This window comes from Cetorhinus maximus, chromosome 13, assembly GCF_964194155.1.
Source record: "Cetorhinus maximus chromosome 13, sCetMax3.hap1.1, whole genome shotgun sequence".
NCBI classification, from domain to species: Eukaryota; Metazoa; Chordata; class Chondrichthyes; order Lamniformes; family Cetorhinidae; genus Cetorhinus; species Cetorhinus maximus.
The window spans coordinates 95,282,623-95,309,577 of NC_135891.1; the positions used below are offsets into that span (position 1 = coordinate 95,282,623).

Here is a 26,955-nt window from a genome sequence, read left to right on the forward strand (position 1 = left end):
AATCTTAGGGAAAAATGCTTAATTTCTATTATGACTTCCCTCTTCCCCCTCATTGCATTTCGGGGTCATGAATGCGTCTCTCCTCTCTACTTCTCCTTTCAGGCTCATTATCATGATTGTCGCTGATGTGGTTTCTGTGTCAAAAGGCCCATCCATTATGTCATATTTGGAATGAACCTGCCAGACAAATGGACCGATGGGGTTGATTCTGGGCTTGGCTGAGGACACAGTGGCTTTCACCTGCATCTGGTCAGCTGTCTGTTCCCCGCATCCATGTGATAACTTCAGCAATGCCTATGTTAAAGCTTCAACCTCTACAGTCAGTCCTGGTCTTCTCAACTATGTTATCTGTTAATGTCATGATTATATAGTGCCCATCCCTAATCCGACTTAAAATGGCAATATCACCGATGTATGCCAGGACATAATCCCTGGCTCCAGTCAGGCAGAATTAATCAGCCAATGACAAGTATCGAGGTGTCCTTCGACCCAAAAGGCACAATTTAAATCTCCTATACCGCTATCATTATAACAAAAGCAGATCGTGATTAAGTCCCTGTTCTTAGGGCTAGAGTCAAGAAACTTGATGCCTTCCAGGCTTTCAAAGAACTCCTCTGTGCCAAGCACAGAGCAGATATCAACTTTTAGGTCAAAAGCAAAATATTGTGAAAGCTGGAAATCTGAAATAAAAACAGAGATTGCTGAAAATACTGAGCAAGTTTGGCAGCATCTGTGGAGTGAGAATGAGTGCTAATATTTCAGGTCAATGACCTCTGTCAGAATTTTCAGGTCATTGTGTTTCTGATAACCTACACATTCATAACAATCAGCACCATGAGTGATGTCCATGTGCTCTGCGATAAATTAGATCCTTGTTAGATTAAGGACACACTGCTGATGTAGAAAGCAGTTTTGGAGACACATTTCAGCTTCTTTACCACCGAAAATACTACAATCCATTTTTGAATAATTGCAATTAGCTATTACTATGGCACTTATTCTTTCACTATTCTCTAATCCTCTTCTTCATCTCCTTTACAATGTTCAGTCTATAATACCCTTGCTATAGAGAGTAGGAGTTCTCTCCTTAGTCCTTAACTCTAATATAGATATTTTTTTGATAATTTTCTAACATTATTTGCATATTCTCACACTGTGATGGAACCTTTGATTAATGGTATTAATCTCCTCACGTTCTTCTTACTCAATCCTTGCTGATTATTTTGTGACCAGGAATGTTCAGCTCCCAGTCCAGCCCTAACCAAATTCATATCCATACTAATGCTATTATATCAAACCTCTTTATAGCAATATTTGCATCCAGCTCAATCTTATTTGGACACTTTATCTGGAAAATCGGATTAGTGTAGTCAGATCTTTTGTTGACCGGTGTGGACACGATGGGCTGAATGGCCTCCTTCTGTGCTGCAAACGTCTATGAGTCTATGGGCAGAATTTTACGAGTCGGCTGATGTGTAAAATGACGCATGGTGACGTTGTGGGGAGCTCCCGACGTCACTGCACACAGTTAAAATTTTCAGGAAGGCCGGGGAGCAGCAAAATCAGCTGCGCGCCCGCTGACCTGTCAATGGCCAATTGAGGCCATTGACAGGGTCAATTAAGCAATTAAAGAACCTGCCCATCCAACCTTAAGGTTGGCGGGTCGGCCAGGAGCCCCGGCGGGAGTGAGAAAAAACATGAAACCTCATCCACGGGCGGGATGGGGTTTCATGTAGGCTTTAAAAAAAATTTAGTAAAGATTGTGTAAAAATTATGGACATTGTCACATGAGGGAATATGTAAGGGAAATTTTATTTTTCTATTTTTGTCATTTTTACATTTACAGACGATCTCCCTGAGGCTGCACTTAGCCTCAGGGAGATGAGTGCTTTCTTTTGTGCACATGAGTGAAAGAGCGCACTCTCGATTTTGGGATTTCCCCCCCCCCCCCACCACCCGCACAGGGAGTGCATAGCGCTTCCGTGTGGATGTCACGCTGGGCGGGCCTTAATTGGCCCGCCCATGTAAAATGGCGCCGCGCCTCTGATCGGGGGCGCCGATCAGAAGCACGCCCATACGTGCCCGCCCATCAACTTTCCACCCAGCGGGGGGAAAATTCAGCCCTATGAGTCTAATTTAACTCAAACCTCCTTCTATTTGGCAGTCTCAATAGTTTTCATTCCTCCTTCTTCCAATCTCTTTTTCTCTCATCTTTCCTACACTCCTTATCCATTTTCTTTTCTTGAAGAGGCCAGTGGAGTGAAAAAGGATAAGAGTGTGTTCAATTTAGCCTCAATATAGGTGCTGACATCTTCCTATTTATTTGATTGCACGGGAATTAAGTAAACAAGTGGTCTAGCAGCGGGTAAAACATACGGAAAATTTCTTGACTCAAAATAAATTGATAAAGGACCTTAAAAAAATTCCCAGTAAGTCTTAAAAAACAGTGAGAGTGGCAAGCCAAATACAGCTGCTTTACCCACAGGAGCTTGCAATTCCAAAAGAGATTTGATAAAGTTCCGCACAGCAGACTTCTAAGCAAAGTTAGAGCTCAAGGAATAAAAGGGACAGTCATAACATGGATACAAAATTGACTGAATGACAGAAAACAAAGATTAGTGGTGAACGATTGTTTTCTTTTGGGCTGGAGGAAGGTTTACAGTGGAGTTCCCTAGTGATTGATGTTAGGACCCCTGCTCTTCCTGATATGTATTAATGACCCAGGCCTTGGTGTACAGGACACAATTTCTAAATTTGCAGATGATACAAAACATGGAAGCATTGTGAACCATGAGGAGGATAATGTAGAACTTCAAAAGGACATTGACAGCTGGCAAGTGGCAAGTGAAATTTAATGCATAAGAATGTGAAGTGATTCATTTTGGTAGGAGAAACACGAGAGACAATATAAAATAGAGGGTCCAATTCTAAAGGAAGTGCAGGTGCAAAGGGACCTGGGTGTATATGTGCACAAATCATTTTAAGTGACAGGATAGGTTGAGAGAGTGGTTAATAAAGCATACAGCACCCTGGATTTTATCAATGGGGTCATAGAGTACAAAAGCAAGGAAGTTATGTTAAACCTGTATAAAACACTGGTTTGGCCTCAACTGGAGCTTTGCCTTCATACCTGGGCACCAGACATTAGGAAAGATGTGAAGGCATTAGAAAGATTGCAGAAAAGATTCAGGTAATGGTTCTGGGGATAAGGAACTTCAATTGCGTAGAATGATTAGAGAGGAAAAGGTTGAGAGGAGATTTGATAGAGGTATTCAAGATCATGAGGGGTCTGGACAGAGTAGATAGGGCAAAATTGTTCCTATTGGTTGAAGGATTGAGAACCAGAGGGCAAAGATATAAGGTAATTGCCAAAAGAAGCAAGAGCGACATGAGGAAAAACTTTTCTATACAATGAGTGATTAGGATCTGGAATGCACTGCCAGACAGTGTGGTGGAGGCAGGATTAATTGAGGCTTTCAAAAGGGAATTGGATCATTATCTGAAAAGGAAAAATATGCAGGGCTGCACAGAAAAAAGCAGGGGACTGGTATTGTTCCTTTGGGGGGCCAGTACAGTCACAACGGGCTGAATGGACGCCTTCTGTGCTATATCCATTCTATGATTCCATGAATTTACAAACATTGCAAGCAAAAACTAATGCACATTTCTACACAAGAAATACAATTGACACTGTTCATTTTATTAACTTGTTAAGAACCAAATGAAAATGGTAACTGGAGTTCCAATGCACAATTTCCAAATAGTTAATGGAACACCAAGGGAGATCCCTAATGAATTAAGCATAACTGAGTTATGAAATACTGAAGCAGCTGCAACCCAAAAGCCAATGTGAAGCCAAGCATCATAATTGTGCTCCCAAGTCCAAGATGTGAACTACTACCTCCTGTTGCAGTTGGAGAGCTTATATTTAGTCCCCGATGAGGGTCAGTAACTAGAACATAGAAGTGCCAAATGTCTGCTTTAGCATCCACCTGGCGTCATGCATCTCTTTCGTGGAAAAATCCTGTCCAGTGATCCTGGTGGCATGTTATGCAAGGTGGATGAGATCCTTGCTGGTAAATCTGTGATCAATTACATCCATACATTTATATTTGCAGCTGAGTTCAGTAAATACAATGATGCAGTGTCAGTTCCAGCTGGACAATACACTGTTTAACTGCCTCTACTTCCAATTCTCCTGTCTGGAAGATTCAAGAAATCCTAAACGCTTTTTACATGTAGTTTGATGCCTCCATTGACATACACTGTGTGTCAGGAGTGGGGAACCTTTTTCTCATCAAGGGCCACTAACACATCAGTCGTGGGCCACACACACATAAAAAACAAATTAATTTTTTTTTTAGAATACAGAAACATTCAACTCACCCACTGCTTTAATGTGATGGCTGAGTTTGCTTTTCCTTATGAGCATTGTTATTGTAGAGGCATGAACACTGTGGGCTGTGACTGCCACTGGTGGTGACCTTTTACTGGTGGAGTTTGGCTTGCCACTACCTTCTCAAGGGCAATTAGAGATGGGCAAAAAAATGCTGGCCTAGCTAGTGATGCCCGCAACCCATGAATGAATAATAAAAAGATGGCACAGTCTGAACTTGCCTCCCTTGCTAAACTAGGTTCAGGGACTAGATTTTGTCATGGGGTGGTTCTCCGATATGCTCTGGCGTCCTCCTTTTCACATCCTCCAGGGATAGTATGGTCCTGAGGCCAACCCCCACGGTGTTATAGGAGAGCGGCAGCAAACAGAAATGGGCAGGGTCGGTTTGAAAGAGCAGAGCAGGGTCTGCACTGAACGCCAACAGAAATGGTAACAAAATGAGCTGTTTAAGAGTGGGAATATCACAGAATGCCCCCACCAAGCAATGTGTAGCCTTGAACTGGTAAAAAAAAAACTCTCACAATCTGGTAAACAGCTCAGGGATTCATAAGGCACCACTGAGTTCCGGATTTCCAACTTAGAACCGGAAACACAAGACTGTTAATGGCAGAAGAGCACAGAGGCGTTCTCTTTGTCATATTAAATAAGAATAAAATATTAAACACTTAGCAGAGGCCATGTTAACACAGAGAGAGAGGGAGGGGGTGAAGGTACAATCTTATTCTACCCTAGGGGAGATTTTGGTGAGGACGAACAGAGAAGCTAATATTCAACAATCCCAAACAATACTTAATTACTGCGAGGAAACTCCTAACTATCATTGAGGTCACCTTTATAAGAGTTTTGTTTCTGATGTGGGCAGGTTTGCTTTAAGATTAACTGACTTAACTGGAATAGTTCCTTGGCTCTGAAGAAGAGCGTTACAGATTCAAAACGTTAACTCTGTTTCTCTCTCCACAGAAGCTGTCAGGCCTGCTGAGTTTTCCAGCATTTCCTGTTTTTATTTGCGATAGTTACTTCCTGAACTCCTGAAAGAAATTTGCTTCTCACGGATGTATTACTTCCTGAGTTAACCATTGGTGCGCAGAGATATTCAGAAGCTTAATGCAGGCATTTTCAATAACACTGGGATGGCACAGGGAGATGTAACGAAACTGAACCACATCCTGATGCAAGTGGACATTTTAACACCATGTTTCTGTTGAGATTCCAACAATTCTCTGAGAATTTTCAAAGCTTTACCCGACCAGACCGTCCATTAGCACATTGACACTCCCAGTTGATTTATGGTCAGCCTATCCACAGCTGATTCCTCACCCCAGACACTGCTCTAAGTATTAGAAAACGGCATTTGAAATATTAGAAAATGGGACAGAAAAAACCTGTTGAAGGAAACGTATGATACTCAAAAATAAGCAGCTTTAAATGTGACTCCAATCATTAATCCCTTTCTTTATGGTTCTGTTCCTGTCCCTGCCCTTTACAGTAGCTTCCTGAAGCCTGGGCTGGGGGCTCATTTACAGGTAAATAAAAAAAGAAAATGCTGGAAAAACTCAGCAGGTCTGACAACTGTGGAGAGAGAAACAGAGTTAATGTTTTGAGTCCGTATGACTCTTCTTCAGAGCTTATTTACAGTGTCATTTCATTTTCCATGGGCTCGGCATGGACTGAAACAGTAAACTGATTTAAAAAAAATACTAATCAAAATATTTAAAGAATCTTTTGTTAGGCCCTAATTATTTGTGTTTTCTTCGTGCTATGACTATTTATTTAGGAATTATTTTCCCTGATATATTCTTTGAAATCTCAACATGGGCTGAATAAAAAAGTGCATCCCTGCTGCATGTGATGTTAAACCAAAGCAGTGGAGAATTTTCCCCCAAAGGTACTCACACTGTTTCTCTATGGAGCTGGGTTGGGCCTGGGCTCCAGATTGACAGCGCAACTTTAGTGTAAGTGAGACGTTTTTTTTTCTTTTACTGTACTTTTAAAACACTGAAAACTGTCAGATGAGGAAATTGCTCATTTTAAAACTATAGGACAGTTCATTTTTATTAAGAAGCAGAATGTTTTCTATGTCTTAATGTTCAGTCTCCCTTGATAATTTGTTTCCTTTGCAATACATACGGAGTCACAGAAAACAATGCTCCAGGAAGCTAAAACGACTGTTCACAGGAGACAGTGTAGAATTTAGGCATGCAAAGTATTTGGTGTATATCCGCAATTTGAAAAACTACTAATTACATATTGCCTGCCCTTGGGTCTACACATGCCCTTGGGTCATTCTTCAGAAGCAGTATCAGAGGACTGGCAACTATAAACTCAAGTGGCTCTGTGTGCATCATTAAACAAACAGATATGGAATGTTTAAGAGCATTCATCCTGGCCAGGTACATAGGTGTGCTCAAGGAACCAATAATTATAGTCCTTCTTGTTCTAAATCAACTAACAGTAAGGAAGGATTTCTCCCCAAGTTACAAGAGGCAGGCCAGTTAATGGTGCCCACTGTTAGTCAGACTTATCCTTTCCTGCCTGATGTTGACTATTTTACACTGAGAGTTGCAGAAAGTGCAAGATACAAACAGCTCGACACCCTCTGCCGAGTGATAATAAAAACAGAAAGTGCTGGAAATACTTAGCAGGTCTGGCAGTATCTTTGGGGAGAGAAACAGAGTTAACGTTTTGAGTTGAATATGACTCTTCCTCATAACTGAAGGTAGGTAGAAATGTATGAGTTTTATGCCGTTGAAAAGGGCCTAAGTGGAGGGGAAGAACAATAGGTTAGAGATTAAATGACAAAGATGTCTTTTTCACCCTTCATTGGAAGTGGGTGTCATGGCAAGATCAACACTTGTTGCCCATCCCTGATTGACCTTTAACTGAGTGACTAGGCCATTTCAGAGGGCAGTTAAGAGTCAATCACATTGCTGTGGGGCTGGAGTCACATGTAGGCCACACCAGGTAAGGATGGCAGATTTCCTTCCCTACATGCATTTCTACAGCAAATAGTGATAGTTTCATGGTTACCATTACTGAGAATAGCTTTCATTTCCAGATTTATTAACTGAATTAATTGATTGGTTATTATTATTATTATTATTGGCGTGTGTGTCCATAGATCTCAGAAGGTGGAGGGGCATGTTAGTGGGGTGGTGAAAAAGGCATGTGGGACACTTGCCTTTATCAATCGAGGCATAGATTACAAAAGTAAGGAGATCATGTTGGAGTTGTATAGAACCTTGGTGTGGCCACAGCTGCAGTAGTGTGTTCAGTTCTGGTCGCCACATTATAGGAAGGATGTGTTTGCACTGGAGGGGGTGCAGAGGAGATTCACCAGGATGTTGCCTGGGATGAAACATTTAAGTTATGAAGAGAGGTTGGATAGACTTGGTTTGTTTTCGTTGGGGCAGAGAAGACTGAGGGGCGACCTGATCGAGGTGTACAAGATTATGAGGGGCATGGATAGGGTGAATAGGGGGCAGCTGTTCCCCTTAGTTGAAAGGTCAGTCACAAGGGGGCACAAGTTCAAGGTGAGGGGCAGGAGGTTTAGGGGGGATGTGAGGAAAAACTTTTTTACCCAGAGGGTGGTGACGGTCTGGAATGCACTGCCTGGGAGGGTGGTGGAGGCGGGTTGCCTCACATCCTTTAAAAAGTACCTGGATGAGTACTTGGCACTTCATAACATTCAAGGCTATGGGCCAAGTGCTGGTAAATGAGATTAGGTAGGTAGGTCAGGTGTTTCTCACATGTCAGTGCAGACTCAATGGGCTGAAGGGCCTCTTCTGCACTGTGTGATTCTGAATTTAAATTCCCCCAGCTGCCTTGATGGGTTTTGAACCCCTACCCCATACAGCATTAGCCCAGGCCTCTGGGTTACTAGTCCACTGACATTACCACTACGCTATCATCTTCACATAATTTATAGCTAAACACTAATAGGATGGTAATAGTTGTAATAAAGAAGCAGAGCATTTGTCCAGAGTGAGTGTGAATGGCAGCAAAATGATCAGCTCTGTCTGAAAGCAAAAATATGAAAAACAAAATTCATACTGGCACATGGCTAAAAAATAGAATCAAAATGGGGGACAGAATTCATGGTCTGAAATTGTTGAACTCAAGAGTCCAGGAGGCTGTAAAGTGCCTAATCGCAAGATGAGGTGCTGCTGTTCCTCAAGTTTGCATTGAGCTTCACTGGGACATTGCACCTGGTCAAGGACAGAAATGTGAGTGAGGGAGCAAGGCGGTAAATTAAAATGGCAATTAAGCAAGTGGAGGCTCGGGGTCATGCTTCGGGCTGAGCAGAGCTGTTCTGCAAAGTGGTCACCCAATCTGCATTTGGTCTCCCCAGTGTGCAGGAGTCCACATTTTTAGCAGTGAGTACAGTATACTATATCGAAAGTTGTACAAGTAAATTGCTGCTTCACCTGGACAGTGTTTGGGGCCTCGGACAGTGAGGAGAGAGGAGATAAAACGGTAGGCGATTGCATGGGATGGTGCCAAGAGGAGGGAATGAGGTGTTGGGGGATATTGGGGAGTGTACCAGGGTTTTGCAGAGAAAAAGGTCTCTATGGAATGCTGATAGGGGAGGAAAGGGAACAATGCATTTGGTGGTGGCATCATGCTGGAGATAGTAAAGATGTCAGAGGATGATCCTGTGAATGTGAAGGCCGGTGGGGTGAAAAGTGAGGACAAGGGGAACACGATCATGGTTCTGGGAAGGAGGTAGGGGAGAGAGCAGGAGTGAGGGAAATAGGTTGGACACGGTTGAGGACCCTGTCAACCATAGTGGTGGGGGAGTGGGGGGAGGTGGAATCCTCAGTTGAGGATAAAGGAAGATATATCAGAAGCGCTGTTGTGAAAGGTCCCTGAGATTGCACATTTCAAAATTTTATGTTCTTGCAATTTCATTACTGGGTCATTACTTATAAAAAAAAACCTGCCTACTCCCATTTTTGCTAGGTTTTCAGGCACATTGGTTCTGTATAACATTACATCAGTAATTTTTGGAAGGAAAGTAATTCTTGTTCAATTAGCTCCCCTTTTCAGGTAAAAAGCTGTTTGTTTTCCTGATCCATCAGTCTTCTTAGGCTACATCTGTACCATCACTGATGGGGAGTATTCTGGAACTGCTCAATATGGAACAGCAGGGCCAGTGATTTTGAAATAGCTCAAGACCCCAGCGGGAGACAATCCCAGGAATCCACCAGGTCTTGAATTCAGTGTGTGGCAATTAAGGATTCCCTGCTATCTCATAGCCCTCAGGCTAGTTTGAAGCATCTTCCCCAGTTAACTCTATGGAGATGCTCTAGTATTTGTCTGTAACATTGCCCAGGAAGGGACCTCACTTAAGTGTGCTCATGCCAATACTAAAATTTACTTTAAAAAATAAGTCATGCATCAATGCTCTCCTGAGGCTAATTTTTTTCCATAGAGTGGGCATATAAACTAAACAATACTACCCTAAACTTTCTCTCCCTTTTATAAGTGATTTACTATGTTTCCCCAATATACTGAATTGAGACAGAAAGATAAGCATAAAAGGTTATAAAAATAACATTGTGTTGTACAGTTTTAGTTTACTATTTATTCACAGGTTCATGTCACCCAGGTCAATGCGTCAGACATGTTTAAATGATCCAACAACTGCAGACACCATGGCCACAAAATAGAACAGGGTCAGAAAACAGATGCAGGTATCATGATGTGGGGGTCACCCTGCACCTGTTGCTTCCAGTGCAGCAGCGTGCAAAGTTTTTGTGCCAGCTAATTTAAATAATTGTAATGTGTAACCAGTGCTAAGCATGCTGTTGAGTGGCTGCACACCTGAGCAAGGGGCGCAAAATAGAGAGAGGCCAGCACCACTTAAAGCTACATAAGCTACTTCGAATAAAAGATCATAGTCCTGAAACTTTAACTCTGCTTCTCTCTCCACAGGTGCTGCCAAACCTGCCGAGTGTATCCGGTATTTTCTGTATTTATTACTACTTAAAGCCAGCCTTCCTCTCTTAAAAGGGGAGGTACATTCTGGCTGTAGCAGGTGCTGAAAGTCATTCTAGAAATGATTTTGAAGTGGGGAACATTCAATCAAAAAACATGAGAGAGAGTGGGTCCCAAGGTTTTATGATGCTACGCTGGAGGCCTTGATAGAGGGGATGAAGAGGAGGAGAGATGCCATCTATACACAAGGGTTCAGCAAACTCTCCAGACAAACTTTACAAAGGCAGGAGGAGCAGATAGCTGTGCCAGTCAAAGTCAGGAGTCTAGCCCTGAGGACTTGGATGCAGTTCTGTAAAAAGTTCAGTTACCTCACATGAGTGGTCAAGGTGAGGTCTTCAAATATCATATCCCACATTGCTCAATGCACCTTGCCCACATCACTCACCTACCAACAATCTCAATCAACCACAACTCATGCTGAACATTCATAGCTTCATCTCCCCGTCACACACTTAGTGCTGCTGCAGGCCTCATGCCCACATCTCACAGCTTGCACACACTGCCAACTATTCAACTATGAAGTCACATCACCCCCAACCACATTGCGCCACACTCAGTGACACACTTCCCTCTTTCTTGCAGGACATGATGATGCACAACAGGAGGCAGCAGCATCCGGCAGGGGTAGGCACTGATGCCAGCCTTACTCCCCCGGAAAAGATCGTACTCATCTTTTGGCTATGTCGAAGGCCAAGGCCAAAAGCATCGAAGATGACAGTATCCTCATACTTAATCATCCCGCTCACATCCCAGCTTCCTTCATCCCACACTCTCTTTGGATTTACAAGCTGCATGTGTAAGCATGCATCTTCTTGCTTTCTCCCACCTGTGCCTATCCCTCACCAAACCTACCCACATGCCTTTCTCCATTCAGATACCCAAAAAGTGCAACCTGGTCAAACAGTGGAGCAAGACAGTGATGTTGAAGAAGAATGGTCACTCAATTCCACACTCGCAGCCACCAGCTCTGATACTGACACTACACATAATTTAGAAGGTAGCACAAAGACAGGAACTGCACATGGAGAGGCAGCAGGCACAAGTGGCCTGTAGCCAGGGCAAGGGGCATAATGCAGATGCCAGCTTGCCAGAGGCTGAGGTCACAATGGGTTCCACTACAAAGGACTCAGCTGAGGACTTTAATGGAGCAGTGTCTAGGAGAAGGCTAATGGGTTTACACAATGCAGTGTTTGGTGTATTAAGAAGCCTGACAGAAAGCCTGCAGTAAATGTCAAAGAGCTTGGCACAGGGCTTTGCACAAAGCTTAGAGCCCAACCTTTCCAATATAGAAGTGGCAGCCAACTCCATTCGTATACTTGTGGACTCAATTGTAATGCAGCGTCTGATGGTCGATGTTTCAGCTTCTAGAGCAACACAGTGTTGCATTGCAAACTTAGACCACGATCATGCGAGGTCAGCTTGGTGTCATACAAGCTCAGACTACTGCCATTGCGGTTGTGGGTTGCAGTGTGCAAAGGGACTTGCAGTGTGTTAGCACGGTCCAGCAATCTGACAGATTACTAGGATTGCTGAGGCGTAGCCTCGGAGGATGGCAGTGGCTCCATGGAGCATGAAGCTGCTGTCCTCTCTCAGGAAGACAGCATTCATCCTGCCACCACTGCCATTCTGCCTTTGCCCTTGCTGTTGTCCGTCAGTCAGCCAGCTCAAACCTCTGCTGCCCATGGCAAGATAGCGCAGTCTACAGCCAGGCCTTCTAGGCTCAGGTTTGCTTGAGATCATCCCCCATAGTCATTTTCAGTGTCCTTCACTGAAACTCAGATAAAGGGGTAGGAGCTCCAGAACAGGCAAAGGTACAAGGGTGACAAATACCAAAAGAATGCACAAAGGTGATAAGTTAACTTATACATGTAATATATCACAATTTCATTTATCCATTTGGTTCGGAATGTTTTATTTTGTGTTGCCTTTTATTTTTGCATTGTGGCCAAGCGAATACTGTTGGCCAATGTTAGAGGGAAGTGGGACTGTTGGCGAATGGGGAATTGAGGTTGTGGTTACTGGTATCACAGTGGATTTAAACTAGACAATGCAGGACGTTGAAGCCTTATACATTCAGCTATGTAAATGGACATGCATATTCATCAATAGTCATAGGTGATGCAGTAAAATCCTACTATTCACAGGGGTTACGTTCCCACAAAATCGCACAAACGTCAAAATCACAAAGGAGAAACATGCTTTTGAATGGGACTCAATTGGAAAGGTCTCAGCCATGCGAGGGCAGCATTGGTTTGGGCAGTTACAGTGCTCCACAATGACCTGTGTTCCTCTTCACTGAAGCTCTAAGACCTGCTGTGTACATTCCATATTTTTGCTTTTTGTTTCCAATTTCTAGCACTGGCAGTTTTGTTCCCAACCCAGTTAAAAATCACACTCAGTGAAAAAGAGAAAAACCCTGGGCCAACAAGGGGCAAGATATATCCTGGAAAATTCCTCTCCGATCCCCATCTTCAGGTCACTGAAACCAGCCAAAATGGTCACATGAACCAAGGATTACAAAGATTTATAAAGACAATTACATTCTGTTTTATGTGATTTCTGTCCTCAGCAGGAACTAGCTCAGTTCCCTCTGATATTATTCGGAGATCCAGCACCTACCACACCTGCCTGTATCATACTCCAGAGCCCCAATACTCTCTGAGAAAAGATATGCCACCTAATATTCAGTCTATTCCTACTCTCTGATAGTAAATTAACTGATCCCACACTCGAGCTGTGCTCAAAAGGCGTACCTGTCAGAGAATAAGTGCAGAGATTAGGACATTTCAAATGCGCATAAGTGAACAATGCTCAGGCGATGGGCGATGCGGTGTACAAAGTACAAAGCCCGGTTAAGTGAAAATGCAAACAAGGAAGTCGCAAAAGGCAGGTCTTTACTGTATATCAATGCGATCTGAGAGTAAAGTGTATTAAAAACAGAAAAGATACTTTACAATTCTGGAAACATTAGGGCCTGAATTCTTAGGATGGTGAGAGCTCAGCCCCCGCCATCCGAAGAGTTGGGGGGAAACACATCTCCACCGACTCCTACAGCTCCGGGTGCCCTTTGATGCTCTAATGAATGTTGATTGGCATAAGGCAGGACTTCCGCCCCTCACTCAGGAGGAAGTCCTGCCTTGAAGAGCTGCCGGCCAATCAGTACAGCTACAACACTGGCCTTTACCTGGCTATGTGGAAAATTGCCCAGGTATGTCCTGTACACAAAAAGTAGGACAAATCCATCCCGGCCAATTACTGTCCCATCAGTCTACTCTCGATGACCAGTAAAGTAATGGAAGGGGTCATCAACAGTGCTATCAAGCGGCACTTGCTTAGAAATAACCTGCTCACTAACGCCACTCAGCTCCTGACCTCATTACAGCCTTGGGTCAAATATGAATAAAAGAGCTGAACTCCCAAGGTAAAGTGAGAATGACTGCCCTTGACACCAGGGCCTCATCTGACAGAGTGTGGCATCAAGAGCCCTAGTAAAACTGGAGTCAATGGGAATCAGAGGGAAAACTCTCCGCCGGTTGGAGTCATACCTAGCACAAAGGAAGATGGTTGTGGTTGCTGAAGGTCAGTCATCTCAGTTCTAGGACATCACTGCAGGAGCTCCTCAGGGTAATGTCCTCAGCCCAACCATCTTCAGCTGCTTCATCAATGACCTTCCTACCATCATAGCATCAGAAGTGGGGATGTTCACTGATGATTGCACAATGTTCAGTACCATTCATGACTCCTCAGATACTGAAGCAGTCCATGTCCAAATATAGCAAGGCCTGGACAATATCCAGGCTTGGGCTGACAAATGGCAAGTAATATTCGCGCCACACAAATGCCTGACAATGACCACCTCCAACAAGAGAGAATCCAACCATCACCCCTTGATGTTTAATGACATTACCACCACTGAATCCCCCAATGGGGGTTACCACTGACCAGGAACTGAACTGGACTAGCCATATAAATACTTTGGCTACAAGATCAGGTCAGAGGCTAAGAATCCAGCGACAAGTGACTCACCTCCAGCCTCCCCAAAGCCTGTCTGTCCACCATTTACAACACACCAGTCAGGAGTGTGATGGAATACTCTCCACTTGCCTAGATGGGTGCAGCTCCCACAACACTCAAGAAGCTCGACACCATCCAGGACAAAGCAGCCCACTTGATTGGCACCACATCCACAAACATTCACTCCCTCCACCACTGATGCACAGTAGCAGCAGTGTGTACGATCCACAAGATACACAGCAGGAATTTACCAAGGCTCCTGCGACAGCACCTTCCAAACCCATGACCACTACCATCTAGACGGATAAGGGCAGCAGTTGATGGGAGCCCCACCACCTGGAAGTTCCCCTTCAAGTCACTCACCATCCTGACTTGGAAATATATCACCGTTCCTTCACTGTCACTGGGTCAAAATCCTGGAACTTCCTTCCTAACAGCACTGTGGGTGCTCCTACACCACATGGACTGTAGTGGTTCAAGAAGGCAGCTCACCACCACCTTCTCAAGGGCAACTAGGGATCAGCAGTAAATGCTGGCCCAACCAGCAAAGCCCACATCCTGTGAATGAATTAAAAAAAAGATTGGTTGGCAGCTCTCCAGTCCTTCCAAGAACAGCAATGCAGTGGCCAGAAGAGGCACTGCGCAAACTTCCTGTGCCTAAATCCTGGGAACCGGAGAAAAAGGTAAGTGTCAGGGGTCCCAGGGCGGGGAGGGTAGGGAAGGCCTGGGGGTCCCAAGGGATCTCCAAGGATAAGCCTGGGACAGGGGCGGAGGGAGATCTGGAGGTTACCAGGCCTTAAGAGGAGGGTGCCCCAATTCAGAAGGGGGCTTCTGATGGAAGCGCACCCTCCCTCCCCCGACATCGAACTCTCTTCATTTCCATTTTTCTACCAGCACAAAAATTGAGGCTGGGTGGGAAAAGGCCCTTAAGTGGCCACAAGGGCCTCAACTGGGGCAAAGACGGGCTTCCTGTCTGAGGCCCTGCCTGCCTCACTGTAAAATCGTCGCGAGGTCGGAGTGGGTGGGAATTCAGAGGGAATCCCGTCCATGCAATGTCACGCTCCCCCTGCCTCAGAACCCATTGGTTGTGGTTGGGGTGAGGGGAGGGGTGTGTGTGTGTGGGGGAGGCGGGGCCTGAGGTGGGAGCGCGTAAAATTCTGGCCTCGGAATGATGCTTTTTCAATACCAATTCTGAATTTCTACATCTCAACCCTACTATCAGTATATGTCATGTATTGCGGATATATTTTGAATCCAGTGTGACTCTACTCTGTTGCTGCCCATTTAGCAGTGTGAGGAATTATTGTCCATTGTGTAGAGTGGTCCAATTTCAATTACTCCCAGTATATCTACTTTACAAAGCTTAATATCTATTAAAACACTGTCAATTATTATGTAAAAGTTGTGTCGTTCAGTTTATAATGGTGCTCCGGTTCCCTGGGCCATCGTATCTGTGGGGGGGGTACCCTAAAGGTGTGCTGGGAACTCCCAGCACCATCCCCCCACCGCCCCCGCCCCCCCACTGAAGGTTCCCAGGTAAGGACTGAGTGGCAATTGCCTGGGAAGTTCAAACTTTCAATGGGCAATTGCCCTACACTGGGAACCATCCAAAACTGCTATTTAAATCACAAACTTCGGATGGTTCCGGCTGTCTTACAGTAATAGTTACCCAGAAAAAATTAGAAGAATTAAAACCACTTCTAATTTTTGGGTAACTATAGCATTGGCCCCCTCAACCCCCTCACAGGACTCCCCCACCCCGCCAACCCTCATGGGACCCCCCCTGTATGTCCCCCAACAACACCCCCAACTACACCCCGACTTCCCAAGGTACGCCCCCAATTGCCCCCCCAACCCCCGAATACACTCGCACCTCCCCGACTGCCCTCCCCACCACCCAACTACCCTCCCCACACCCCGACTACCCCTGAACCCCCTACTGATCATCCAACCGCCTCTCACTGACTACCCCCCCCACTGACCACCTGACCCCCACCTCTAACCACCCAAACAACCCCTCCCAATCCTAACCACTTGCCTTGTAAACTTACCTTTTCCCTGGCTTCTCAAAGTGGCTGGACCTTTAAACCTACCTGCTTTACGGCAGCTAGTGTTGTAAAAAAGAGGGTGTTGACCCCCTTACTTTTAACTCAGCTGCTCCCAGCACAAAGCGTCGGGAACCCACTGCACTGCACCTATTCCTCACCTGGCCTGATTTGGAAGGTGGGGGGAGAAAGGTGTGGCTTCATTTTGGGCTAAGTAACCAGGAGCAGAGTGGCAATCTGACTGATTGCCACGCCACAGCTTCGCTTGCTTTCCTTATGTAATTCTTGGAGAAACAGGCACTCACTTCAAGGTACATTTGATGTACTCTAAACCTAACAATCTGAGTGGGCCCCAATCATTCCACAGTGGCCAAACATTAAATACCAGTACTGAAATGAATTGCAAAGTACTACTGGCTTAAAATATTGCAGTAAAATTATTGACAGCATGAGATTGACACAGAAATTTAGCTTCATTGCAGAAAAAAATAAGATCACCGCCATACAGGTTTGATGTAAATGCTAACTAATGTTTAAAAAAGTCTATAACACAGCAGCGAGGACATTCTTTTGCTTTACAGACAAAATATAAATAAATTAGACATATTTTATGTCTTTTCATTAGCAGTGTGGATGTTCAATGAGTTTGATCGCTACAGACCAGTCTGACTAGAATGGGGCCTCAAAATCCACCAAGTCCATGAGGTCAATTCTGTAAATGTGTGGGATGAAAAAAAGCTAGAACTGAACATCTGGTCTACTACTTAGCTCTCTTCTCAACTATGCAAACAGCCAAGTCTGGATCTGCTCTTTTGAGTTGATTTATACGTTTTCTTTGAGAAAATGGCAAGATAAAACATAAGTAACAATTAGTTTTGAGAGATTATACAGTTGTCAGTTGTACACCTTATTTCATAACCTTTAAGCTGACAATGCCTATGCATTCCAATATAGAGCAATGTATTTTCACAATACAAACAGAGAAGGTCTACCTTCTGGTATCCTTAGCAAACTACAACAGATTGCATCAGACTGTACAGGAAAGGTTCTCAGCAAAGGTACACATCTGTGTGCATGTTAAAAACAGTAATATTTTCATAGAATTCTAAAAGTTGATCATTGTTTAGCAAAATCAAAATTGATTGGCACATTGGTGCATAATTATATGAATAGTTTTGGGATGTAAAGCAACATGCAATTTTACGATAACCTGTTTTGCTAAATTATTTGCAATTATATTTTGGAATGATAGTATACTTCCAACTGTTACTTTGAGAAAACAGCCATGAAACTCAAGTCTCCAGCAAGGTTAGAGATTAGAAGAAAAGTCTCTGTGAGGACAGTGAATTTGTGAAATCAATCACTCGAGATGGAAATTGAATTGTAGTCAATCGGCATCTTTTAAAAGGTGCTGTACGATCTCAATACAGAAGTGGGATTGAGGACTTTGGTAAAATTTAACAGCACTGCTTGATTTTATTTCCAGGTGATAACTTAGTGTTCTCCAGAGATCGGCAGGAGAGAAGTCCTTGATAAAATAATCATACATGGGCAATGAATAGAATGGTTTTTAGTGGGATGAATGGCACTTCTAGTTCCAGATTTTTTCATGTAACCTAACAACTATCAGCAAGTACCTCATTATTTGTAAAACACTGACATTTATGACAAACTGAAAAAGAACACATTAGTTGTAAACGAATCGCTCTGTTAGTGCATTTAGCTTTGATTCATTCAGACTTGCTTAACAACCATGATATACAGCTTTTTTTACTTTTCAACTTAACCTGTGTGAAAACAGACCAACATTAAAAATATTACCTTGTGAATTCATTGAGTGAATTGTGTGACTGTGGAACGCTGAGGGAGCCATCGTGAGGCATAAAATCCATGTTACAGTCCTCCAAACAACTTCCATAATTAAGTACACTAGAATCAGAGCAGCGAGTGTTGTGCCAAGCTAAATCACACTGTGCCAACATGTCTTCTCTCCAAACTCTATTTATGTTTGGATGCTATTCTCTATTTTCCCAGTGGCCATTTCTGAGCACGGCTAAGTTTGCTGAAAAGCAGTTGGCTTAATTCACTTAGTGTGCTGTTGAGGTGATAACTTTTCCATACAATTTGCAACATCAAAAGATCTTCACAGTGATGCAACTTCTGTAAGAAAGAAAATACATAAAAGTCTAATAATATTGGAGCCCTTAAAAAAGGCTTGAAAAGGAACCTTAAGAAGTTTTTTTTATATACTAGTCATGCTGTTTACAATTGTATGGACAGATTACAAATGTTTACTTTGCAAACAGTCTGCTTGGAAGCATCTCAAGTCACATCAGATACAACCAGACTTAATCAAAAACAAAATACTGCGATGTTGGGAAGCTGAAATAAAAACAGAAAATGCTGGACTCAGCAGGTCAAGTGCATTATTGAAAGGTCATCGACCTGAAACGTTAACTCTTGTTTTTCACTCCACAAATGCTACCTGACCTGCTCAGTATTTCCAGTATTTACTGTTTTTGTTAGCTAGACTTAAATGTCCTGATGTACATTTGATTTCTTTTGAAGTCACAGTAATTCATTTCCATTGTTTCTTTATTTTTTTCCCAAGTACCCAATGTTACACCAATTACATTTGCAGTGTAAGCAAGGCAATTAGTTTAATAAATCTGGAGACTTTATAGACAGCTAATTTCTGACCCAGAGGACAAAGTTTTATTTCATGTAAATAAAACCAAGTGGTGTATTTACTGGTTTTTCGTGATAAAGGTGGAAATATTGAGAGTATTGGACAGTGAAATATAGTTTTTCTACATTGTATTGAAGAATAAGCAATCCTACATTAAAATGCTGTATAAGTTGCCCAGAACTGAGCACATCTGGCATAAAAACTTAGAAAAATTGGGGTAAAAACAGAATGTGCTGGAAATGCTCAGCAGTTAGAGTTAATGTTTCGAGGTAAATGTGACTCTTCTGCATAACTTCTTCCAGCACTTTCTGTTTTTATTTCAGATTTCCAGCATCTGTCGTACTTTGCTTTAATTTTAGTGAAAAATTGGGATACTTGCCTGCACTCTTACATATTTATACATTTAAATCTACAAGGCACCACTTTGCCAAATCGTAAACCTAATGCATGTTCTTTTGCAATCTTTCACAATCTTTGTGACTATGAGTCATGTCCCCCAGTTTGGTGGATTCACTGTATTTGAATATTGCCCCCTCATTTCCAAAGTCAGATCATCTACTAAGTGAACAAAACGCCCTCACAAAACAGATCTCTGTAGAACATTACTCACACATTCTCCCAGTATAAGAAACCCCCGTTTATCCTTGTCTTTCTCACTTTCAAGCAGCCTCCCAACAGGCAGTCATATTCCCCTTTTGTGAGCCACTATCTTTGCCTCAAGTCTCTTTGGTGGTATCTGATCAAATTCTTTTTTCAAACTCCATTGAAACTACATCTGCTCTGTTCCGTTTATCTATCCTCTCACATATTTCTTCTAGAAGGTTGGTCAAGCATTACTGTCATGGGTAGTTCATTATTCTACTTGCTTAGTAACTTTATCCCCATTCTATATACCCAAATAACATGACAACTGAAATAATAACTTACTGGCCTATGAGTTCCTCATCTTAGCCTTCTGGCTTTATTTGAAGAAAGGTATCACATATGCCATCATCCAGCCCTCTAGTATAATTTTCCTTTCCACAGCCCCTACTTTCTCTTCCTAACTCCCAACTGGACCATTAAAAGTAAACAATTGGTTGCAGTAAGATATCTAGCTTAAATTTGGGTACTACTTTAGTTGGACAAATTAGAGTTTATGCAAGGAGAAAGATGGACAATCAGTAAGAAAGATACTGGGAATTGTCGAGCGTGGAAGTAGCAAAAGCATTTAAAATGCTTTAGCAGCCGAGTGGTTGAGGCAGTGTTGCTGAGGTGATCTTACTGATGTGAATTTTAAAGCTTGGCTCAGAATTGAGCAATACCCTGCAAACAGTCTGATTTCATTCAACCTGAAAGGATGGTTGCAGGGTGGGATATAGGTTTTGGTGGAGGCCAGTGACAATGGCTTCAGTCTTCAGTGCTGAGCTCCAGGAAGCTGTGACTATTCCAGGATTTGATATCAGACAAACAGTTTGGCAGCACACACGCAACTGAGGGAAGCAAGATAAATGTCAAATATTTATTACAACTGTAACTGCAGCATATAATATTTGAGCAAAGTGATTCACTAATTGGTTCAAGAAGCCACTTTTACAAGCCACATCTTGGGTGTATTGGTAACAGCTGCAATAGAAAAATTGGGGCAAAACTTTGTTGGAAGCTTATTCCTGATAAAGCAAATAACTTCTTAACACTAAAATTAGGGAATTTTCCAATAATTTGAATTAAATATAAATAACAGCACAGTGGGGATTTATTGCAAAATCAGATGATTTAAATCAAGTTGAAAGCAAAATACTGAGGATGCTGTAAATCTGAAATAAAATCAGAAAATGCTGGAAAAACTCAGCAGGTCTGGCAGCATCTGTGGAGAGAGAAACAGAGTTAACGTTTCGAGTCCGTGTGACTTCTTCAGAGCTGTGAAGAACTCTGTTTCTCTCTCCACAGATGCTGCCAGACCAGTTGAGTTTTTCCAGCATTTTCTGTTCTAATTTAAAACAAGTGTCTTTCAGTTGTAAGTAGAATATATGCAGGCCATTACAGTAAAAAGAATGCAGTGCAGAAAATAATTCCATGGGTCAAACTATCATCTTAATTAACCTGTCATGAAAACCTGAGCCTTCTGAGACACTGATGCTCACACAAGTTGAGAGAGCTGATCCCTGTCTGTAGACTCCGTAATGGTACAGAGACTCACATGCAGAGTTGAAAATGTGGAACAATAATGATCCCTTAACTGGCTAGAGTAGGTGTGTTTGGGAGGAAGAGGCAGCAAGTGGCGAGCCTGCTAACCACTTTGAGAAGAGTTAAGATCCCAGAACTGCGGTAACGCATTGCTCTATATGTTACATTAACTCACCGTGACGCCAACTGAAAGCTGAACTAGCACATGTACACACAGTACAGAAGCAGCTAATGAGCAGAATTATAAAAGAAGGGACCTGGGGCAGGTTGGGAACATGTTGGACTCTTCAATGAGCTTTGTCATGGCTCTTCAACTAAGCCACGGCATTAGCATCCCACTTTCAGGTTCCCGGACCAAACAAGGAGGGTGATCAGGATCATGCACTGGATCTGTCAAAGGACAGATTCTTAATTAAAGGAGCCCTGGCATGGGTTGGAATAGTTCATCTGTATGTGATTTTTTTAGTCTACTACCCCAGGAGTGGAGAGGAGACCTGGGAAGGCTGCCCCGTTGGTCTCTCACTCTTACCTGGAGGTCCTGCTGTGGGATCTGAGGGACTGCAGTGATGTGAGCTCTCCTAGCAGTGGGAGGAAGAGGACCATCTCTCCAACTAAGCAGGCATGGATGGAAATGAGTGAGGAAGTCAGTAACAGAAGTGTGGTCCCTCCAAACTGGAGATAGTGCATCAAGAGGATCCAGACCTCAGGAGAACAGGAAAGGGGAGCGGCATAAAACCTCCAAGTGCAAACCCACACTCTGATTTTCCAACACTCCTGTGCACAGTACTCCTCAGGACAATGCACCGTGAAGCTGCACTCATTCCTCTCTCCAGGCTCCTCACATCCCCAACTGAACAACCAACACCCACACACCCTCATCTCATTGCCCTCTCGCACTCATGCCTCACAGTTACGCTCCACTAATGTTGTTCTTCCCTCTTATCCACATAAGTTACTGCTGACCCTCATAACTCCCTACTTTCTCCTTTTGCAGGAGAATGTAGCACACAACTTGAGGGAGAGGTAGAGGCCTGGGTGGGCAGGGTGGGGAGTGGTGCTCCAGTGACAGATGCCTTGGTAGATACTGGCAATGCGTGCCACCTGGCCCACTGGGAAGACAGTCATGTTCCAGAAGGCTTCAGATATCAGTAACGACTTGCCATGAAAACCTAAGCATTTTGGGGTACTGATGCTGACACAAGTCGAAAGCTGGTACTCTGCCTACAGATCCTGTAATGAGATTCTATCTCATTCAAGCTAGATAATTGCATCTGTCCCCTCTGCCCCGTGGAGTGGCATACAGCTGAGGATAATGCAGCTGGTGCTGCTGCTGGTTTGCTCCTGGTGCTGTTGATGTTGGTGTGCTGCTCCACTTGTTCTTCGCTAGAGGCACAAGGTCGAACTGCGTAAACTGCTCCCAAGTGAAGGCTGGCAGCAGAGAGTGAAGGCGGGCAAAGTGCAAAGCAGGTGAAATGACTTACAAGAAGTTGACAATTACCTGCCAAGCAGTGAAAGCACTCTCTGAGAGGGGGTGCTGTGAGCAGCAGCCTCTCACCTGGCTATGGCTGCAGCTTTTTCTGTTTCATTCATCAAGGCTTCCCAGCCTGTCAATTCACTGAAGTAACATTCCCCACTGTTCATTCACCCCTATGACCCTTGCAAGTTCCACACAGCTCGGGAAATAGGTCTACTGTCATTAAATTCAGGATCCTTGATTAAAACAATGGCTTATTAGAATATTTAAATAGCTTTCCCGGCAACTGCATGGGGGTTCCCCACTCGCCTTTAAAACTGCCCAATTGAAACCCCAGAAGAGGGCGGGATGATGTTGGATGTTCCCAAACCTGTCTCCCCCTGCCTGTAAAAATTCCACCCAATGAGTCTTGGAGCACTGGTGAGGGATTATTGGGTAGTTAAAGAGATAGTTAATGTGGGGCTCAGTGGTACAGACTGTGAAAGCAGCAGGAGTGTATCGTGATATCATTTGCCTTTCTCCGCACTACAACTGGTGATGGTTGGGGATGTAGAAGAGCTTAACATCCAGATATATGTTGCCAGCCCCTATGAGTGATGCCAAGAATAATTTGTCTACATTGTAATCTACCATTGACCAAGTGGGAATATCTCTGGTAGGATTTGCAGTTGGGACCTCAGATAAGTAGATTGTAGGCACAATTGGATCATCTCTTATAAATGTTGTGGATGCTGTGATAATAAACACAAAAAAATTGGGTCATTTTCAATTGATTGGAGGATAGTTACAGGCAACTCTGAAAGTGAATTGCTGAAACCTAACAAATGCCCACTGTTCCACGATCACACAGGGATGTCATCCAGCAGTGATCATGTGTCGCTGGCCATAGGAGTAGCTAGATGGAACTCACATCAGTAGCAGTTCAGTTCCAACATGTAGCTCTGTCCTAGCATTGAGCCTACAAGGTCTATATATAGCAAAACAGACCATTGACATGTATATTAAGGTGACTTAGAGATTCAGCGCTTTTTATGACTCCAGTCACTTCTTAGTACCACCGCTACAATTGGGATGTATTTTGTATACAGCACACCCACAAGTACAAAAACAATCACAGCACACAAAAGGCAAACGCACAAGGAAAGCACATTAAGTATATAGACCCCTATTGCTGCTCAAGTGAATGAAACTAATTCAACTATGATTCTTTCATTGTACAGAACAAAATAATTCCTTGTCCATTAGTCAAAGACAATGCTGGCATTATGCTGTGATTGATGCCTAGAACAGCCAATTGTGACATTAAAGTTGAGGCACATTACAGATTGCTGACTGTACCTGCCATTCTTTGTTGACTAAGTGGCACATTTCAGTCATAGTCTCTCTTGTAAGGCTAAGTCTTAGCCTCATACCCTGCTATCTGACACTGTTGTGGTAAATCTTCTACTTAGGGTAGTACCTGCTGCAAGTCTGATATCCTTTGTTTTCCCAGGTCACTGCTTCCTTCCACTCCACTGTGATATAACTGCAAAGGTCACTGCACTCCTGGTTTCTGACAAACAAAACCTTCAGTGTGCTGGTCACTTATGTTACTGCTATTCTATTGCTATGAATTCTATTCCCTTGCTGAACTCATTAATTCCAGTTCTGATGTGGAGTGATTTTTTTTTGATTTGGCTGCAGTTTCCAGAGCGCTGCTTAAGTTCATAATTCTTGGTCCTAAGGACAAAATCTGCTTTGCCTCTCACTTATTTTTTGCTAATATTCATTAGCCCATTTTTGGAGGAGCAGGAAGTCCCAGAGCAGCACCAAACATGGAGAAATAGTGCATTAGAGCTTTTTTTTCCAACATTACATGCCATTTTACTCACGTCTTTTTTTGATAAAATTGACAAATTATAGCCCATGATATCTTAAACTGAAGTCAATTACATCTGGGGAAAACTAATTAACTTGCGTTTGCAGGAGATGGGGAATTTTGTGTAGACACAAAATCATTTTTTCATCCAAGAAATCTGGCAGATAGATATAATTCATAGAAATCAAATACTCCACAATTAAATCTAAACTATGTGCCATATACAACATTCTAAAACACACTTCATTGCAGACAATTTTAAAACTGCATTTGTGAAGTAGGAATTAAACTCAATTGTTAAGTATGCAATTAGAAGGTAAATCTTTACAGTGGTGATGATCTGAACACAGATTAAAAGAGTCATTTTAATGTGACCCAAGCTAATTGAATATCCCTTTTCCAAGTGGAATTGTGGATATACTGTAGTGTATTTAGTCTTGGCTGCATTTGAAGACTGACACCTTGAATAACCTTTTGTTATGAGCATTTTGCCACAAAGTCAGAAGCATAGACCCCCCTAGACATCTCCTTTCCAGAACTGCTGGTAACTGTTACAGGCAGTCAAAGATGAACTTGCCATTACTTATGTATCTCATCTCCAAAAAACAAGCTCTTAAAAAAGTCTAGTCGAGCATATTTCTGAATTATATTTAGAAATCATGTTTATATAACTAAAAAGAAAAAAAGCAGACGCTGAAAGGACCTGAAGAAAAATTATCATAATGGTAAATAACTTGAAACAACACATTTACAGACAAAACTGTGTTAAGTCCCAGCTGGTGGCTGGCAGCCAGCTGTATCTGAAGGTAATGGGGAGCAGATGGAGAAATAATTTGTCTGAAAAGGCAAGTTCCAAGAGGCCTCCTAGAGAATGAAGTGGAAATTGAACATTTTTTTAGTATTTTTGTAAAGATGTGCTGCGATTTTCAAATATAATAAATTGCTTTAATATTCACTCTAGACTACATATCTCCCCATTATGCTATAAAACTCAACTGAAGGACATTTGTTTGTGGAACCTGTACTTTAAAATGTGTTTTATCTTTGCATTTTTACATTTATTAGAATTATATATTAATTTGTATTTATATAAGTATTGGATAGAGAAAATATTAAATAATTGAAACACTGCTGCTGTATAAACAAAATCTCAGTAAAATCACATCAATACGCGGATTAAATCCCAGATTGAGATTTGTAAATCTCTACTATTTTCAATCCGCAGAGAATACAACACACTCCAGGGCAATATGTCAAGGACTAAATTGTATGACCAGCACCTGAGGAATATTTCGGTAGTAGTTTCATGTTATAATATATATAAAATAAAATAAAAATACTCTTCGACCTATTCCCAGACAGGAGTATGAAACGTTTGGCACAAGTTAAACGTGACCCAGACTACCTGGCTTTCTGCCACTGAAGTACTTGCCGGTTCCCTGAACGCATTTGCAGAATTACAAACAAAAAGTGAATACTGGTCCATTTATTTTTTTTTTGCTCTTTTTCAACAGCTAACGAGCTCCGATTGACTTTGAGAATTCATGAAAAGGGCTATTGTACAATGCTGGCCATAAACTTAATAGGTATAATCAGTAGGAACAGGCAGATGTGCCGCAAATCTCCAGTATTAAAATTCACCTGAATTCCTATTTTGAAAGAGAAGAGAAATAATTCTCTATTCATCTGACAGCACATCATCTTCATGTCTAATGTACCGAAACTACTTAAAATACAGACTCATTTTTTTTTAAAAAGTACAATCAGTAAGTGTCGCGACGCCGACTTTCGGAGAAATAGCAAGTTAGCTGCAGTTCACAGAAAGGTATGAACTGACAACTAATATTCTGACATGAATAAATGTTAAGAGATTTAATTGGATAGCACGACATACTCCACCTTTTGGCGTCTCTTGCTTCTTCCAGTCCAAGTATTGTTTGAAGTTTCTGTTCAGGTTTGTCAGGTTTCAGAGGGTTGAACTGATCTCACTGTGCTAGCTCTCACACTGAGGACTTGCGAGGAGACTGCCATGAAACACACCAGTTGAAGCACTCAGCAGCAATGAAGGGGTCCGCCTAGTGTGGAAATAGTTCTTTCACATCCTTATCCTGACAACTTTAAATAAACCACATTTAACGTAATGACGTCACGAAAGCACACTAAAGTCCTTGACAGGCGACTTTTTTTTGCCCCATTTGCATTTGACTAATTCAATCGGTAATATTTTGCCAATAACCTCTACAGTATGTTCACCCTAAACAACTTTACTGGGGGACACCCGATAAAGAGTAGTTATTTAGTGGACCTCAGGATGTC

The 26,955-nt window shown here is 42.7% G+C and overlaps 1 protein-coding gene across 1 annotated transcript in view; it reads right to left on the reverse strand.

Moving 5' to 3' along the window:
* Positions 1-26,700, reverse strand: part of adamts10 (ADAM metallopeptidase with thrombospondin type 1 motif, 10) — a 185,015-nt gene extending 158,315 nt beyond the window's left edge. The window contains exons 1-2 of the mRNA XM_078555843.1: positions 26,539-26,700; positions 18,274-18,612 (exon numbers count right to left, since the gene is read on the reverse strand). Of these exons, the coding sequence (XP_078411969.1) occupies positions 18,274-18,370 (97 nt within the window). The 5' untranslated portion in view covers positions 18,371-18,612; positions 26,539-26,700. The remainder of the gene's footprint in view (positions 1-18,273; positions 18,613-26,538) is intronic.
* Positions 26,701-26,955: the final 255 nt, after the last annotated feature.